Source organism: Mustela putorius, unplaced genomic scaffold (assembly GCF_011764305.1).
Source record: "Mustela putorius furo isolate JIRA1106 unplaced genomic scaffold, ASM1176430v1.1 tig00000580_pilon_pilon_pilon, whole genome shotgun sequence".
NCBI classification, from domain to species: domain Eukaryota; kingdom Metazoa; phylum Chordata; class Mammalia; order Carnivora; family Mustelidae; genus Mustela; species Mustela putorius.
In genome coordinates, this window is record NW_025421423.1 from 9,158,840 (window position 1) to 9,175,017 (window position 16,178).

The window sequence follows — 16,178 nt, forward strand, 5'->3', positions numbered from 1 at the left end:
ATTTAATAATTAGGGGTCAAATGAGTGAATAAATTGTTAATTCAAGGGAGGGGGCAAAGTCCAAAAAAATAAATTTAAACATAAAGAAAGATCCAGTCCAGGCATAGATTATGCTTTGTTTTGTCTCACTTGGTTAAAAACGATGACTATCACCCAGAAAAACTTACTCACTGCCTCTGGAATTATAATTTTAAAAAGCCTCAGGTCATGATCCCAGCGTCCTAGGATCGAGTCCCACATTGGGCTCCTTGCTCCTCAGGGAGCCTGCTTCTCCCTCTGCCTCTGCCTGCCATTCTGTCTGCCTGTGCTTGCTCCCTCTCTCTCTCTCTCTGATAAATAAAATAAATAAATAAATAAAAATAAAAATAAAAAGCCTCTTTCTGAGCAGATAATTCAAGTCTTTGAAGAAGGCACAACCAATACAACCACGAGTGATATCACTGTAATAATTCCCTATTCTTGTGAGTATAAGCTGTATTATTTCAATGTATACAAGAATGTAACTTGTCAGTCTAATTATGCACTGTGTAATTGTTATATGTTATTAGTAATAAAAGTGTAAACATTAAATACTATACATTAATGTGACAATCTGTAATGTACCCATTATCAGATGAGGAAGAGGTTGTTATTTTGAGGGAGCGGTATGTAAGAAACCTAAATCCTCATTTTCCAAGCAACAGATACTATCTAAAATTGACAATACCAAGACACACCAGAAAAAGCCTGTAATTTAGAAAACGAGAAGAAAGCATCAGAAGAAACAAGTGGAAAATGTTGAAAACAGTTATTCTGGGAACCAATCATCAGGGATAAGGAGAACAAGATCGGAGGTCTGCTGGTATGTTTTAAGGCTTACAAAACTATATGACTTTTTAATACTAAGTTCGATGCATCCACTGCAATGAGCTTCTGGGAGATACCTTAGAAGCCTTATGAGGTCATGCTGGGTGGCGATCGGGGAAACAGGATGCACTTCATGAGGGAAAATTAAGGCTCCCTGGTTTTTACGTCAATCACCCCGACTAAAGATGAACCACGGCAAAGACCACGATTTTAAATGCACAGCATCACGGGCGCACGCAGCATCCGCCCTCCTCCAAGGGCAGCACTCGCAGTCGGCACACGAACTCTTAAGAACTGATGCTCAGCTGCGCGTGGAGACGAGGTGATGGGCTCAGAAATGTCCTCTCTGACGCTGGGGTAAGAGTGTCAGAGGGAACAAGCCCAAGACCACGATACTGCCCGCCCGGACGCGCCGGACACTGGGCCAACGAGCGAGCGACCTTCGGGGCGGTGCCCGCGCCTCCGGCACCAGGGGCGGAGCTGAAGCCGCCGAGTCCCGCCCCCGCCTGCGTCCGCCCGTAGTCTAGTCGCTGCTCTTTTCCAGGCGGGTCAATCCTAACAGGAGGAATCTAAGAAAGAGTACCGGCTGGCTGTCCTTCCCAGCGCCCGAAGCCCCGCCATGCTCGTCCTCCGAAGCGGCCTGACTAGGGCTCTGGCTGCGCGGACGCTCGCGCCTCAGGTACCCGCCGCCCCGACGAGCCCCAACAGTGCTCTAGTTGGGGGGCAGCAGGGATGTCTGCCAGGAGCCAGTGGTGCCGCGCATGCGCTACTGGGTTCGCTCGCCCAGACGTGCGAGTGCCGCGCATGCGCCCAGTCTGTTCGCGTGCGCAGATCGTTCTAATTGCAGAGAGGGTCCCAGATCCCGGAGCTGGGGCGTTCTAGGATGTGCGGGTGGTAGGTTGTCGCCAGTCGGGGAGAGTACGCTGGCCAGTGTCGCCTTCCGGCCAGCTCTCGAGGACCCGTGAACAGGATGTCTGTGGCCTAGGTGCCAGGCGCCCTGAGGACACTACTGAAGCTCCGGGTACTCCGTATTCGCTTCCCAGCGTTGCTCAGCTTTCGCCACGTTGGGGCCCGTGCCCGGTGCCTGCTGGTCGAGCCTTTCTTATTGATTTTGTTGTTTGGACAAGCCACCGCCGCCTCTACACCTAAGGTAGAGGAGAAATAGGCCAACCAGCTCCTGGCAAAACAAAACAAAACAAAACGGCCTCCCTGTGTTTAAATGGAACGTACGTAACTTCCGAGCATTTTGCAGAGAACCTTGAAGAGATGGGCCAGGGTGCCGGTGGTGGAGCGTCCTGTCCACTGCCTCTTGCGGGGAGGTGGGGGGGTGTCCAAGCCAGGAACCTAGTAGCAAACATGATTACAACCTCATTTAACCTCCGATGAAAAACGTACATAATCGATTTTTGTGATTCAGCCTTATCTGTCGGGGCTTGGCCTATTCTGTACATCTACAGGTTTTTTCCCCTCTGATATTTAGGCTTGTACTTTTCTCGAAGGGGACAAGCAGAAGGGGCTGAACCTACTCTAGAGACAGACGGTCTGCTGAAGACCGAGGAACCAACGATGGCCTGTTCACCCAAGATTAGCAATCCAGTCTTTAATGTTTCCTGATTCTCGCGCTACAGGGGCAGGGCCAAGAGTTATTCCCGACAACTTTATTCTGAACTTTGATTATTAAATGCCAGCCAGTGGGTCTCATAAATGAATTGGAAGTCGGTGCTATGGAAAATCAGCCCTTATTTGGAGATAAGGGAGACTAGAGCACTAATGAATCCTACCCCCAGAATCCTTGTAGTTTCTGCCCTTAATAAAAGTCACCTCCCCCTTAAGCACACTCATTCATCTCATTCACTGTTGTTTTTCCAATCCGTGGGCTTTTCCTTCTTACTGTTTCTTCTTTGGAAAATAAAAATACGTGCCTTTAACTACATATTTGTTTCCAAATACAAATACCCTGAAAAAATGACTTAAAAGCAATTGTTATAAATACCACACTGCTCCATTATATTTTATTTATAATACTTTTTGAACTATAATACTAGGCAGCTGTTTATTTGGATAACATTCTCATATTAAAAAGTGGTTAAAATGACACAAAAAACATGTCCAGCAAAAACAGAAGTATCTGCAGTAGTTTTGGAGGGAATACTCGCTTTCCAAGTAAGCTTAGACACTTGGGCAGTAGGAACCTAACTCAGGAGACATGAATGGGAAGAACTCAATTATATAATTATAATTACAAAATTATTCATAAATACGTAGACAACTGTGTGTTTTAACCTAAATTATGTCAGATAAAGAAGCCTACTGGTTTCATTTGATGTTCCAGGTAGTCACATAAGCCCCAAATTTGTCCATAGCTTTGTACCAAAGCTTTTGATTAATAAGCTTCATGAAACAAAACTTCATGAAACTGTTTCATGATAACCAAACCTACAGTAAGAAGAATTTATAAATGAAAATGCCATAGGACTGTGTGGGTGTGAGTATATACACATGCACACGTAATTATACACAGGATAATCTCTAGTGAGGCATTTCCTTTTTTTTTTTTTAAGATTTTATTTATTTATTTGACAGACAGAGATCGCAAGTAGGCAGAGAGGCAGACAGAGAGAGGAGGAAGCAGGCTCCCTGCTGAGCAAAGAGCCCAATGCGGGGCTCAATCCCAGCACCCTGGGATCACAACTGGAGCTGAAGGCAGAGGCTTTAACCCACTGAGCCACCCAGGTACCCCTCTAGTGAGGCATTTCCTATCTAAAGTTAAGTTTATTCAGACTTGGAGGCCTAGATTAGAAGAAAACTTTATATGGGTAGCCTACAACTAATACAACAAGAACTAAGGTTGTTTTTTTTTTTTTTAAGATTTTATTTATTTATTTGACAGACAGAGATCACAAGTAGGTAGAAAGGCAGGCAGAGAGAGAGGGGGAAGCAGGCTCCCTGCGGAGCAGAGAGCCCGATGTGGGGCTTGATCCCTGGACTCTGGGATCATGACCTGAGCCAAAGGCATAGGCTTTAACCCACTGAGCCACCCAGGCGCCCCAAGAACTAAGGTTCTTAAGGAATATTTTCATCAATCTGATAAAATTGGATGAGTTAAATGCCCTTCTTCACATTGCATCTTTAATTAAACCTAAAAATGATTCAGACAATTCTAATTCATTGATTTTTTCCTTCACAGCATTCATACAGTCGACCAGTATGTTAAAATGCAGTTGAATAGATAGTAACAGTCCATTCCTATCTTTTACCAGTGATCTGCTTCATTGGGTTTGGGAAATACTTTGACCTGAATAGCAATTTTTATTTTTAAGAAAAACCTAAAAGGGAGTTTTTTTTTTTTTTAAGATTTTATTTATTTATTTGTCAGAGAGAGAGCGAGAGCGAGCACAGGCAGACAGAGTGGAAGGCAGAGTCAGAGGGAGAAGCAGGCTCCCTGCAGAGCAAGGAGCCCGATGTGGGACTCGATCCCAGGATGCTGGGATCGTGACCTGAGCCGAAGGCAGCTGCTTAACCAACTGAGCCACCCAGGCGTCCCTAAAGGGGAGTTTTTTGCTAGTAAAAACATTTCCATTTTACTTGCCAAAACACCCGCATATTTTATAAAGTTCACTTAAATATGTAATTGTGACATGTATAGTATTGACTAAAAATGGAATATTGGTTAAATATTGGCTAAATAAATAATCTGCAAGTTTATTAGAATCCTAATTGTAGTTCTTGAGTAAAGGACTCTTATTAAGACCCTCTGTGTCTTCTCATGATTAAATGTCATGAAAAAGTGGCTAACAGTGGATCACCACTAAGAAACAGTAACTATATGTTCAGCATTATTAAGGTTAGTTGTTTTTATTGACATTTCTCTAAACAAATGTCTAAGGAGAGATCACAAAAGAAGTACAAATGTGGATTATGAATCTAATGCATGGCCTTTGTTTCTAGATTCAGATATGGTTGTAATAATATTATAAACTCTACTTTTTGAAAATATTTAAATTTGCCTTATCTGTCTTCAGGTGTGCTCATCTTTTGCTACGGGCCCAAGACAATATGATGGAACATTCTATGAATTTCGTACTTATTGCCTTAAGCCCTCAAAGATGAATGAGTTTCTGGAAAATATTAAGAAAAACATACATCTTCGGACAGCTCACTCTGAATTGGTTGGCTTCTGGAGTGTAGAATTTGGAGGCCAAGTGAATAAAGTGTTTCATATTTGGAAGTATGGTATGATTTTTTCCAGCTGTGGGGTTCAGTATCGATTTTCATTCTGTTAAATGTTACTTGACGCTTAGCTCTTGAATCTAAATTAGTATAAATGCCCACAGGTTAAAATAAACTTTTAAAAAGGGGAACAGCAGCAAAAAATGAATTCTGACTCCTCCTCCCAGTGGTACACCTTTAACAATCCTTTGCCCAAGTTCTTATGTTACCATAAATGGGAAAGTGTGGCATCTCATATTTCAAATCATAAATTTCTTAGATAGACTTTAATTCTCAGAAAAATTATACAGTGGTTTGTCATAAAGATGATTTATGAAAAAAAATTAAAGCAGTGATTGTAAGAGCTCAAGTAAGTTAAGATCATAAAGGAAGGTAGAGTTATTTTTTCTTATTATTGAAGCTATGGCTGGATATCTGGATTTTGGTAGAAACAATTCAGTTATGTAGGGGCTTTGGAGTAGTAAAGGTTGATGGGGATGATAATTAACTTCTAGGCTTCACCCACTGCTGAGATTTAATAAGTTGTTATATTGAGAAAACCATATCGGTGTCATTTGTGCATTCCAGGGTTTCAGGAAATTCTCCGTCATTGGGCTGTTACAGGGAAGTAAAGCCAATCAGAGTTCTCCGCATATTGAAGTTGGTTTAATAGTCAGAGAAGAACAGGTTGCTCAAATCCCCACGATGTTTGTTACTCAAGTGTCTAATTTTTGTGAAGTCCACGTCAGAACTTAATGAAATCCAGAGAATTTCAATACCTTCATTTAGTGTTTGATCATCAGTGTCCAAAAGTTAATAGTCATTAGATACTTTACTATGAAAAGTGTCATTCTATAGTTACCATGGCCCTAGTTCAGGGGTTTCCCGTATTGTAATAGAATAAACCCATTAAAACACAATTCATGCTTTAATGTGCCACTGGTGAACTCGGGTCCTGTTAAAAAAAAAAAAAAATCATTAGAAAAATCCTGATATAACTCACTTAGGCTCTAAGATCCCCAATATAAACCATAGAAAACTCCTTTACCATTAATTTTAATGAGACCCTAATAGTAAATGCAGTACTAGACCTAAATGTTTAGTAAATGTATAAATAACAAACATAAGAGAAATAAATACTGGGTAAAAAGAATGGTGATGTTAAGGAAGAGAATCAGCACTCTTTCTTTGGAAGCTGTTCAAAGAGGAGGCTCAAAAAGCACATCTTCCTTTCATTTGTGTTAAATTTAATTCAGAGTATTCATTGACCTGACCACTCACCATCACCACCAAGGAAAAAATAGTCTTTCTCTAAATGGGCACTATCATTTAAATGCCTCAAATAATAAGAATAATTAATATATGTTGAGTGCTGTCTAGGTGCCAAATACTGCTTAGAGCCCCTCTCATGTACTAATTTATTTATTCTTCACAACAATCCTGGAGGGAGATACTATGTCATTATTCCCCTTTCACAGAGTAAGAAACAGGAACAGAAAGGTTCAGTAACTTAACCTAAGCCACACAAATATCTACAGTGGTAGAACCGATAAACCCCACTACGCAACATTATCATTAGTTGTTCAAATTTCTACTCCCCTTTTAGACCATGAGAAACTTTAGGACTGATGTCACATCTATTTATGTTGATAGCTCCAGGGATAGAACTGTGTCCTTAAGTGGCCTGCGTGAACATTTGCTGAATTGAAGGAAATCCAAAAGAGGTAGAGGTGATTTTAATTAAGTTTTTGTTTTTCTTACTCCTTTTCATCCCCTAGATAATTTTGCCCATCGAACTGAAGTTCGGAAAGCTGTGGCCAAGGATAAGGAATGGCAACAATCTTTCATTCCAAATCTGGGTCTTACAGATAAACAAGAGATCGAGATTACTTACCTGGTACCCTGGTGCAAATTAGAAAAGCCTGCAAAAGAAGGTAAACCCTTCCCCCTTCATTACTTTGAATTCTGATGAAGAAAAAAGATTTCAGGCTATAAAAACTTAACTTCCAGGGGTACCTGGGTGGCTTAGTTGGTTGAGCATCTGACTCTTGATCTCTGCTCAGGTCTTGATCCCAGGGTTGTGAGTTTGGGCCCCATGTTGGGCTCCACGCTGGGCATGGAGTCTACTTAAAAAAGTAAACTTCCCTTGGGAAAACTAATGCTGTGTTTTATACAGGAATATATTATGATTATAGAAATGAATGGATTTTAGATCTTTGCTTATTAAAACAATGAGCACTGAATGATGAAGTTTGTTTTTTTTTTTTCCAGTTTGGAAAAGCTCTTAAAATTGAAGTATAAATATAAAAAGTTGACGCGGGGAGTAAAGGTTGAAAGTTTGGGGGTTAGGTGAAAGATGATGTATGAAATTTTGTCATAGTTTGGTATTTTTTAAACACAAATTACAGCTAATCTTAAATTATTAAGGGATATCTTTGCCTGTAAGACTGTGTTAGGGGAATAAATTAAACTGTTAAGCTGTATTACTGTAATTTAACATTTTTGCTTTCCTTTTATTTCTCACTTTGAAAATAATTACTAAAGATTTGTCTTCTTGCTGATTTCATTTTCTTGCTCATTTAAGGAAACATTTACCTTAACATTGTTTTAAACAAAAGTCAGATTTTTTATAAGTATTAATTCACTTAAATGTTATTTTATTTCCCCCATTTTTCCTAACTTTGTAGTGTATATTAGAGTATAAGAGATTCAAAAGTCTTATTTGAATCCTTATCCACCTAGACCTGTCCACAGGCTTCCAGCACTATCTAAAAACTAAGTGGCTTCTTAGACAATGTCAAATCCTGGTTCTCTTCTTCTGTGTTGTTCATAATCCTTTAATAACTTTGTGCTTGTTTCCTTTTTCTTCTCAAAGCTACTTGTCCCCTAGTTCCTCTTCCTCTACCTGCCCCATACTTCTGATCAGAAGTCAAAATGCTTTTCAAGTATTTGCCTGGATATTTAGGAACGATAAAATCATTTCCTCCAGTTGTTTCAGTTTTTATTCCCCCCCACTCATAAACTCAGACATCACTGGATCCATCATTTGTTCCTATTAGAAATGTAATCTTGTAGGGGGAAATTATATAAACAAAAATTATTTCCCCTCAAAATTGGAAAGAAGAGGAAATACAGGAGATTAGAAAATGCTTTTCTTATTCATTTCTTATCCAAAAGTGCAAATTCAGGGAGCTCAGAAATCCTAGCCCTTCTATAAATGTTCAATATTTGTTTTATTAACAGAGTATATAGATTAAAAATATATCAGGTGCACCTGGGTGGCTCAGTAGGTTAAAGCCTCTGCCTTCAGCTCAGGTCATGATCCCAGGGTTCTGGGTTCGAGCACTGAGTCCGGCTCTCTGCTCGGCAGGCAGTCTGCTTCCCTTCCTCTGCCTGTTTCTCTCCCTACTTGTAATATCTGTCTATCAAATAAATAAATAAAATCTTAAAAAAAAAAAAAAAAACTTCAGGGGTACCTGGGTGACTCAGATGGTTAAGCATCTGCCTTGGGCTAAGGTCATGATCTCCAGGTCCGGGGATCAAGACCCACAGCAGGCTCATGTTCACTGGGGAATCTGCTTCTCCTCTTCCCTCTGCCTCTCCCCCTGCTGGTTCTCTCCCTCTGTCTCTTTCTCTCATGAATAAATAAGATCTTTTTTTTTTTTTCATTTATTTATTTTCAGCATAACAGTATCATTATTTTTTCACCACACCCAGTGCTCCATGCAATCTGTGCCCTCTCTAATACCCACCACCTGGTACCCCGACCTCCCACCCCCCCGCCACTTCAAACCCCTCAGATTGTTTTTCAGAATCCATAGTCTCTCATGGTTCACCTCCCCTTCCAATTTACCCCAACCCCCTTCTCTCTAACTCCCCATGTCCTCCATGCCTTTTGTTATGCTCCACAAATAAGTGAAACCATATGATAATTGACTTTCTCTGCTTGACTTATTTCACTCAGCATAATCTCTTCCAGTCCCATCCATGTTGCTACAAAAGTTGGGTATTCGTCCTTTCTGATAATAAGATCTTAAAAAAAAAAAAAATCTCAGATAATAGCTTAATAGATCTTACCTTTTTTGTTTTTCGGTATAAGCTTAACAACTGATCCTTAAACTTGGACAAGGACTTTCAAAACATAAAAGCAAGGAAAACTAATGCCATCATCCATAAATATAGCTACATACCATGTTCATGTGTATGATCTTCCAAATTGGTGTATGTAGATTAGCCTTCCAGTGGAATTGGACTAACCTGATTAGAAACTTCTTGAATATCTTTTGTAAAACTATTTTTCTCCCTACTCTAGGAGTCTACGAACTGGTTAGTTTTCAGATGAAGCCCGGTGGGCCAGCTCTATGGGGCGATGCATTTAAAAGGGCAATTAATGCCCATGTGGATCTAGGCTACTCAAAACTAATTGGCGTTTTCCACACAGAATATGGAGAACTCAACAGAGGTATAGTTGTCTATTTCTTCTATGAAACTACAAAGTATGTTGGTGATCTGTTAAGTTTCTTGGGTCAGTTCGTCTCTTTTTTCCATTATGGTATATGTTTAAATTTTTATTGCCAAATTTTTAGGGTTTTTAATAATTTGAAGGGTTGAAAAAAACCTGATTTATATCTTATTTGTTTGGGATGTTAATACGTCATAAAGCCTTTTTCAAATGAAATATCATGCCTTCCATGACTCATCAAAGTGATTAAAAAACTGCAAAGAGCCTCAAGAAAATATATGTTCTTTCATCCTTTTTTTCCTCTAAGTATACTTTTATTGACTTTTTAAAATAATATTAGTTGGGGTAAAGAAATCATCTTGAATGAAAAAGTAGTACATATTTTTTGCACATACTAAATAGATGGACATGCCTTAAGGGGAGAAAATATTTCCCCCTCCTTAGAGATAATACTGTTAACATTGTGGTCTTTATATGTCATCTACATATATGTGTGTATGTATTCATATAAATACATATAAATATGTGTGTGTATACATATATGTGTGTGTGTGTGTGTGTGTGTGTGTGTGACATAGGAGTAAGAAAACCAAAATGTTAGTTGATACATTCACATGCTAGAAATAATGCATGTCCATGATTTATAATGACCTCTTAACACTTAAGTGTGTTACAGCTTACAGATAATTATACATACCTGAATTTATTTATTTACTTTTAAAGTTTATTTATTTACGTAATCTCTGCACCCAATGTGGGGCTCAAACTTTCAACCATGAGTTCAAGAGTCGCTTGCTCCACTGACTGAGCTAGGCAGGTGCCCCATGAATTTATTTTTAAGACATATATATGGGGCATTTAACTTTTAAAGTGGAAAGTTACTGCAGTCAGAATTTCAGAGAGTTTTTTATGGCAAACCCTTAAAAATGTATGTAAAGTTCATCTGGAAGGATAAATGACTAAGAATAGCTAATAAAATATTTGAAAGATTCATCGTATTGATTTGCCTCTTTAACTTCCTATTTAATGTCTAATGGACCTCTCAGACCTAACACACTCAAAGCTGAGCTTCTGATCTTGACCCAGAAATTTAACTTCTAGTAGTATATCCTAAGAAAATAATCAGAATATACAAAAAAGGTTATTTTTAAGTTGGAAACTTTATCAAGAGAAAAACTATGAAAATCATTAGATGTCTGTCTCACACCATATACAAATCTGGAATCCAAATGGATTATATAGATTTAAGTGTAGACAAAACGTAGTTATAGAATTACTAAAAATAAAATATAAATGTATAAGATAACAGATAAAATGTGTAGGTTTTTCTTAAAGATTTTATTTATTTATTTGACAGAGATCACAAGTAGGCAGAGAGGTAGGCAGAGAGAAAGAGGAAGGGAAGCAGGCTCCCTGCCGAGCAGAGAGGCCGATGCAGGGCTCAATCCCCGGACCCCGGGACCATGACCTGAGCCGAAGGCAGAGGCTTTAACCCACCAAGCCATCCAGGGGCCCCTAAAATGTGTTTAATAATATGGATGAGAACTATATTTCTAAACCAAAAAACAAATGAAGGAACAATAAAGGAAAAAAATCAATAGATGATTTTATTTTTTTTAATTTTTTTGAAAATTTTATTTATTTGATAGAGATCACAGGTAGGCAGAGAGACAGGCAGAGAGAGAGAGAGAGAGTGAGAGGAGGAAGCAGGCTCCCTGCAGAGCAGAGAGCCCAAGGCAGGACTCGATCCCAGGACCCTGGGATCATGACCCAAGCTGAAGGCAGAGGCTCCAGCCCACTGAGCTACCCAGGTGCCCCTGATTCTATTTTTAAAAGCACACTCTTTCTGCATGCCCCAAAACACCATAAATGAAATTCAAAGGAAAAAAGAAAAATGAAGACTTATGCAAAGTTAGATATGCACATGACTACTAAATGTATATATTATAGAAGATACAGATTAAAATAATAATGAGATTAAGATAATAATGAGATTAATAATGATAATTAAGATAAAAATTATAATAATGAGATAATAATAATAAATACATATTTATATATAGTATTTGATAGGTTGGAAAAATAAGTACTTAGATACTGTATAGAGTCATACTGTGTTAATCTTTAACCTCCCCAAGATTTGGCAATATAAATAAAAAGCTTTAATTTTTAAATTATTTTTGCCAATATTCTAAGAAATATGCATAGGTGTGTAGTGTATTGGGATATATAGGGAAGAAGTTTGAAAGGATGTAAATGATATTCTTGATAAGGTTAATGTTTATTAAGTCTGTTTTTTATAATGGACATCTATAACTTTTATAAGAAAAAACTACTGAAAACGTGTGCATACTTTTTAATCTTAAATTACCTCTCAGCATAGGAGATAGTAATAGGCTGAGTATAAATCAGGACATAATTTCTGGAGGATGGTGTATAATACGTATGCTGTACATGTAGAAGTATATACAAAATATTTTTGGTTCTCTCAGTTCAAATTTTAGAGTTCATATTGAGGAAATAATCAGATCCAAACTGCCTGGCTTTAAATCCCAGCTCCACCACTTACCTGCCCTCTTGGTGACATCGCATGAGTTTCTTCACCTTATGTGCCTTAAATTGCTAATCGGTAAAATACGGATAATACCCTAAGATTATTGTGAAAATTAAATGAGTTAATACGTGAAAAACTCTTAGAACCAAGCCTGGCACAAAGTAAGCACCCCAAAAATGTCAGTAGTAGTTGTCTTTGACATTATTATTATTATTATAGCTACACATACAGCTCCTGCTCTAAGGAAGTTTATGTCAGCATTGTTTACAATAAGGAAATGCTGGAAACAATGTGGTACGACCTCATGTTTATATGTATGTAATATACTTGCAATCATCATATAGGTCCTATACCTTATATAGTTTACACACTTTATGTATATAAACATGTAAACATATAAAAATACATATGTTTATAAATATAGAAAGAGATGCACCAAAACAGGAAAGTGGTTATTTTAGGATGGTAGAATAGAAATGATTTCCTGCTTTCTGTTTATCTGCATTTTCCAAAATCTACACAACTAATGTATATTCTGTTTATTATTTTAAAAATTCAGTATTTTATATGATCCTGAAATATTTTGAATAATACAAATAATCAGCAATAAAGCCTTGGGATTTAAAAAGTTGTCACATAGTGACATAAAAAGGAATTCACATAGTTATTAAAAATTAAAGTTACTGCCATGGAAAACAATAAGCATTGTTGATGTTTTAAAAATACTGCTAAGCAGGGACGCTTGGGTGGCTCAGTAGGTTAAGCCTCTGCCTTCGGCTCGGGTCATGATCTCAGGGTCCTGGGATGGAGCCCCGCATCAGGCTCTCTACTCAGTGGGGAGCCTGCTTCCCTTTCTCTCTGCCTGCCTCTCTGCCTGTCAAATAAATAAATAAAATCTTTAAAAAAAAAATACTGCTAAGCATAATATACAGTATGACCCTAATCTGATTTTACTCATGTTTTTAAAAGAAATACACTAAATATCAGTAGAGGTTTTCTGTGGGTTGTTAAAATTATGTTACTTTTAATTTTCTTCTTTGTATTTTCCAAATTTTCAGTAATAAACATTTTTTATCATCTTTTTTTTTAAATAAAGTAAAACATGGTAGGAAGTCATAAGACTTGGATCTAGCCTTGACTGTGTCTTTCGTGATGTTACTTTTTTTCCCCAGCTTTTCTTTTCTTCATCTATAAAACTAGTTTTATTTAATTTATAAATTTGTCTCCCAAATCTCTGACCCCCTCTGAAATCTTATTACTAACATACTTAATTTTACCTTTTTGGTATTCACTATTTTGATTTAAAGAACTAGACTTAATGTTTCTGATTAGTTTTTCTGTATTTCTTGTAGTAATGCCATAGTCTTTAGAAGCCCTTTTTGGTTTATTTCTGCAGTTCACGTTCTTTGGTGGAACGCGAGTGCAGACAGTCGTGCAGCTGGGCGACATCAGTCTCATGAGGATCCCAGGGTTGTGGCAGCTGGTAAGCTATTTCACGAGGCATGAAGTATTTGTACAACAAATTTGATTCGGTCAATAACTTTATATGCCTTCTTATGAAATGTGTTTTTCCAGTTCGGGAGAGTGTCAATTACCTCGTGTCTCAGCAGAATATGCTTCTGATTCCTACATCATTTTCACCTTTGAAATAGTTTTCCATTGAAATACGAAGCGTCGCATTAACTGCTGTAAGATGTGTCTGCTAATGGTGCTTAAATTCTCCTAAGAGATTCTCACTTGTATTTGAAGAAGGTGGTAAGTTAATCTTTTGTGTCTCTGCACTTCTAAAGCCAGCTCTGTGCCTCCTTCCTGTTCCTCTCCACCCCAGGAAATAGTTCTGTTCATTTTCCCCTTGGCATTTCAGTGTCTGTTACACATTAGAAATAGTTGCTACTACTTGATGATCTTGATTTTTCACTGGTTTCAGAATATCTCTTATATTGTTTTGACAACCCTTTGCTTTTATATTTTATATTCAAATGATTTTACATTTTGTACCTGATATTATAAAATTTATATATAATGTCTATTCATGTCAATTTTTTCTGAGATTTTTTTTATTTTATTTTTTTTGCTCAGTAGGTTTATTTTGTGATCAAATGGGAGTCTTTAGAATCTAAGATCAAATATATTTCTTTACCTTGGCAAAGTATAGTATCACCTGTGTCATCTGTATTAATTATGGTTTTCACATTAATTATGAGTCACTCTAACTTGGAAAATACTGTAATTAGGTCTTTGTTAAAGACTTTGGAAGACTTGTTTTATGTACTAAAATGTGCTCATTTAACAGTTAATTTTTGTTCATTTTGGATCACTAACAAAGATACTTGGGACAGCTATTTGTTTCAAAAATATCTATGGTTATGAGAATGGTTACCTGAATAAAAGCCTACATACCCATTCTGCAGATTTTTTTGTGTTTCATATTTATACTATCTTCTCTAGAACTTATACTGTGTTGCTATGGGGTAGTGTCACAGTAACAATTTCACAACTTTACTGTAGATGTTAAGTTACATCAAGAAGATAACATAATAATAATCCCAGAAAGTTTTCAGTACCACACAGATCATCCTAGGGTTTTTCTTGAAACACCTTTAATTTCCATTTTAGTTGAGTGCACCTGCCTTCTAAAACTAGGTTTAGTAATTACAAGCTCTCTTGAAAGTCTATATTTAGAGCTATCTTATTTTGTGTTTCTAAAAGTATAAAATAGTAAATCATGAATTAGCTGTCTTAAGGGAAACTTGGAAAACAAAGTACAGCAGAAGACTGTGGAGAGAAGAAATGTCTAAAGGGTTAAATATAACAACAAAATTGAAAGGTGAGATGGTGTTCGGGTGCAGCCTGTACTATTGACAGACAAGAATCCAGAAAAAAGCTTTGTGATCAGCTAGTGGCATGTTTTCTGCTTCACAGTAAAGCAGAACTCTCAGTAGACTGACGTATATTCCCCGTCTTTACCTCCTACTCTTCCCTCAACCTGATCCTTGTCAGTCTCCTGAAAGGAGTCTTCTCAAGGTCACCAGGGACCTCTGTCTTACCAAATTTAGTCATTTCCTCTGCCTTTACCTTGCTTATCTTCTCAGTAGTGTTGGACACAACTGACCACGTTTGCCTTCCTGAAACACTCGATTCTGGGCTTCAGTAAATGGCATCATACTCAAGATAATCCTCCTCACCGGCCAGACCCTCTCTTTCCTTTGCTGGCGTCTCTTCTAGATGTGGGTAGGATCTCAGGAATGTTCTCTTATCTTCGTTCTCTCTAGGTCAGCCCATTGAGTCGAAAGGCTTAAATACCATATATGTGGGGATGACTTAACACATTTTTATCTTCCTTCCCATCGTTGTTCCTGAGCACCAGACTGTTGTATGAATGGCCCTTTTAACACAACCATCTACCTAGTTTGGGCCACAAACTAGAAGTCATCTTGGTAGCTCTCTTGCCCTCAACCTCTACATGGTGCTTGTCAGCAATTCCTGTGGGCTTTGTCTCTAAAATAGATCCTGAACATTACTCTTCCTCCCTGTGTCTACTGCTATACCCTTGCTCAATCCACCAACATGTTAGCCTCCTTACTGTCCCTTCTCCCCACACAGCCCGCATTCTTTTTGAAACAGTGATTACATCAAACCATTAACCTTGTTTAAAACTCTCCAGTGGTTCCTCATTGCACTAACAGTAAAATCCAGATACCTTAACATGGCCTGCGAGGCCCTACAGGTTCTGGTTTTTGCCCCTTCTACCACTTGAGACATTAGGATCCTCTCCCTCCTTCCCCAACCTGCCAAGTTTTTTCCCACTTGGAGCTTTTGCACCAGGTGCTCTTTCTTCCAGGAGCAGTCTCTCTGCCCCCCTTCAAATGTTGGCTCCTCTTTCTTTGATCAGATCTGAGCTCAAACATCACTCTTCAGGCACCATTTCTGACTCATTTCCATAATTAACTTATTACCATGGCTCATTTTCTTCTGAGCATTTACTGTGGTCTGAGTGTATTATATGTGTTTGTCTACACATCCATTGTGAATGCAAGTAAGACTTCTCCACTGAAATTTAACTTCAGTAGAGCAGGAATTCAGCCTTAAACACTGCATCCCAGAACC

The 16,178-nt window shown here is 38.1% G+C and overlaps 1 protein-coding gene across 1 annotated transcript; it reads left to right on the forward strand.

Moving 5' to 3' along the window:
• The first annotated feature begins 1,345 nt into the window (after positions 1-1,345).
• Positions 1,346-14,481, forward strand: LOC101679135 (protein NipSnap homolog 3A). Its single transcript, XM_004747734.3, has 6 exons — positions 1,346-1,525; positions 4,869-5,079; positions 6,834-6,989; positions 9,368-9,517; positions 13,468-13,554; positions 13,647-14,481. Exons 1-6 carry the CDS (start codon positions 1,466-1,468, stop codon positions 13,721-13,723), a joined length of 741 nt encoding a protein of 246 aa, XP_004747791.1. The 5' UTR covers positions 1,346-1,465; the 3' UTR covers positions 13,724-14,481.
• Positions 14,482-16,178: the final 1,697 nt, after the last annotated feature.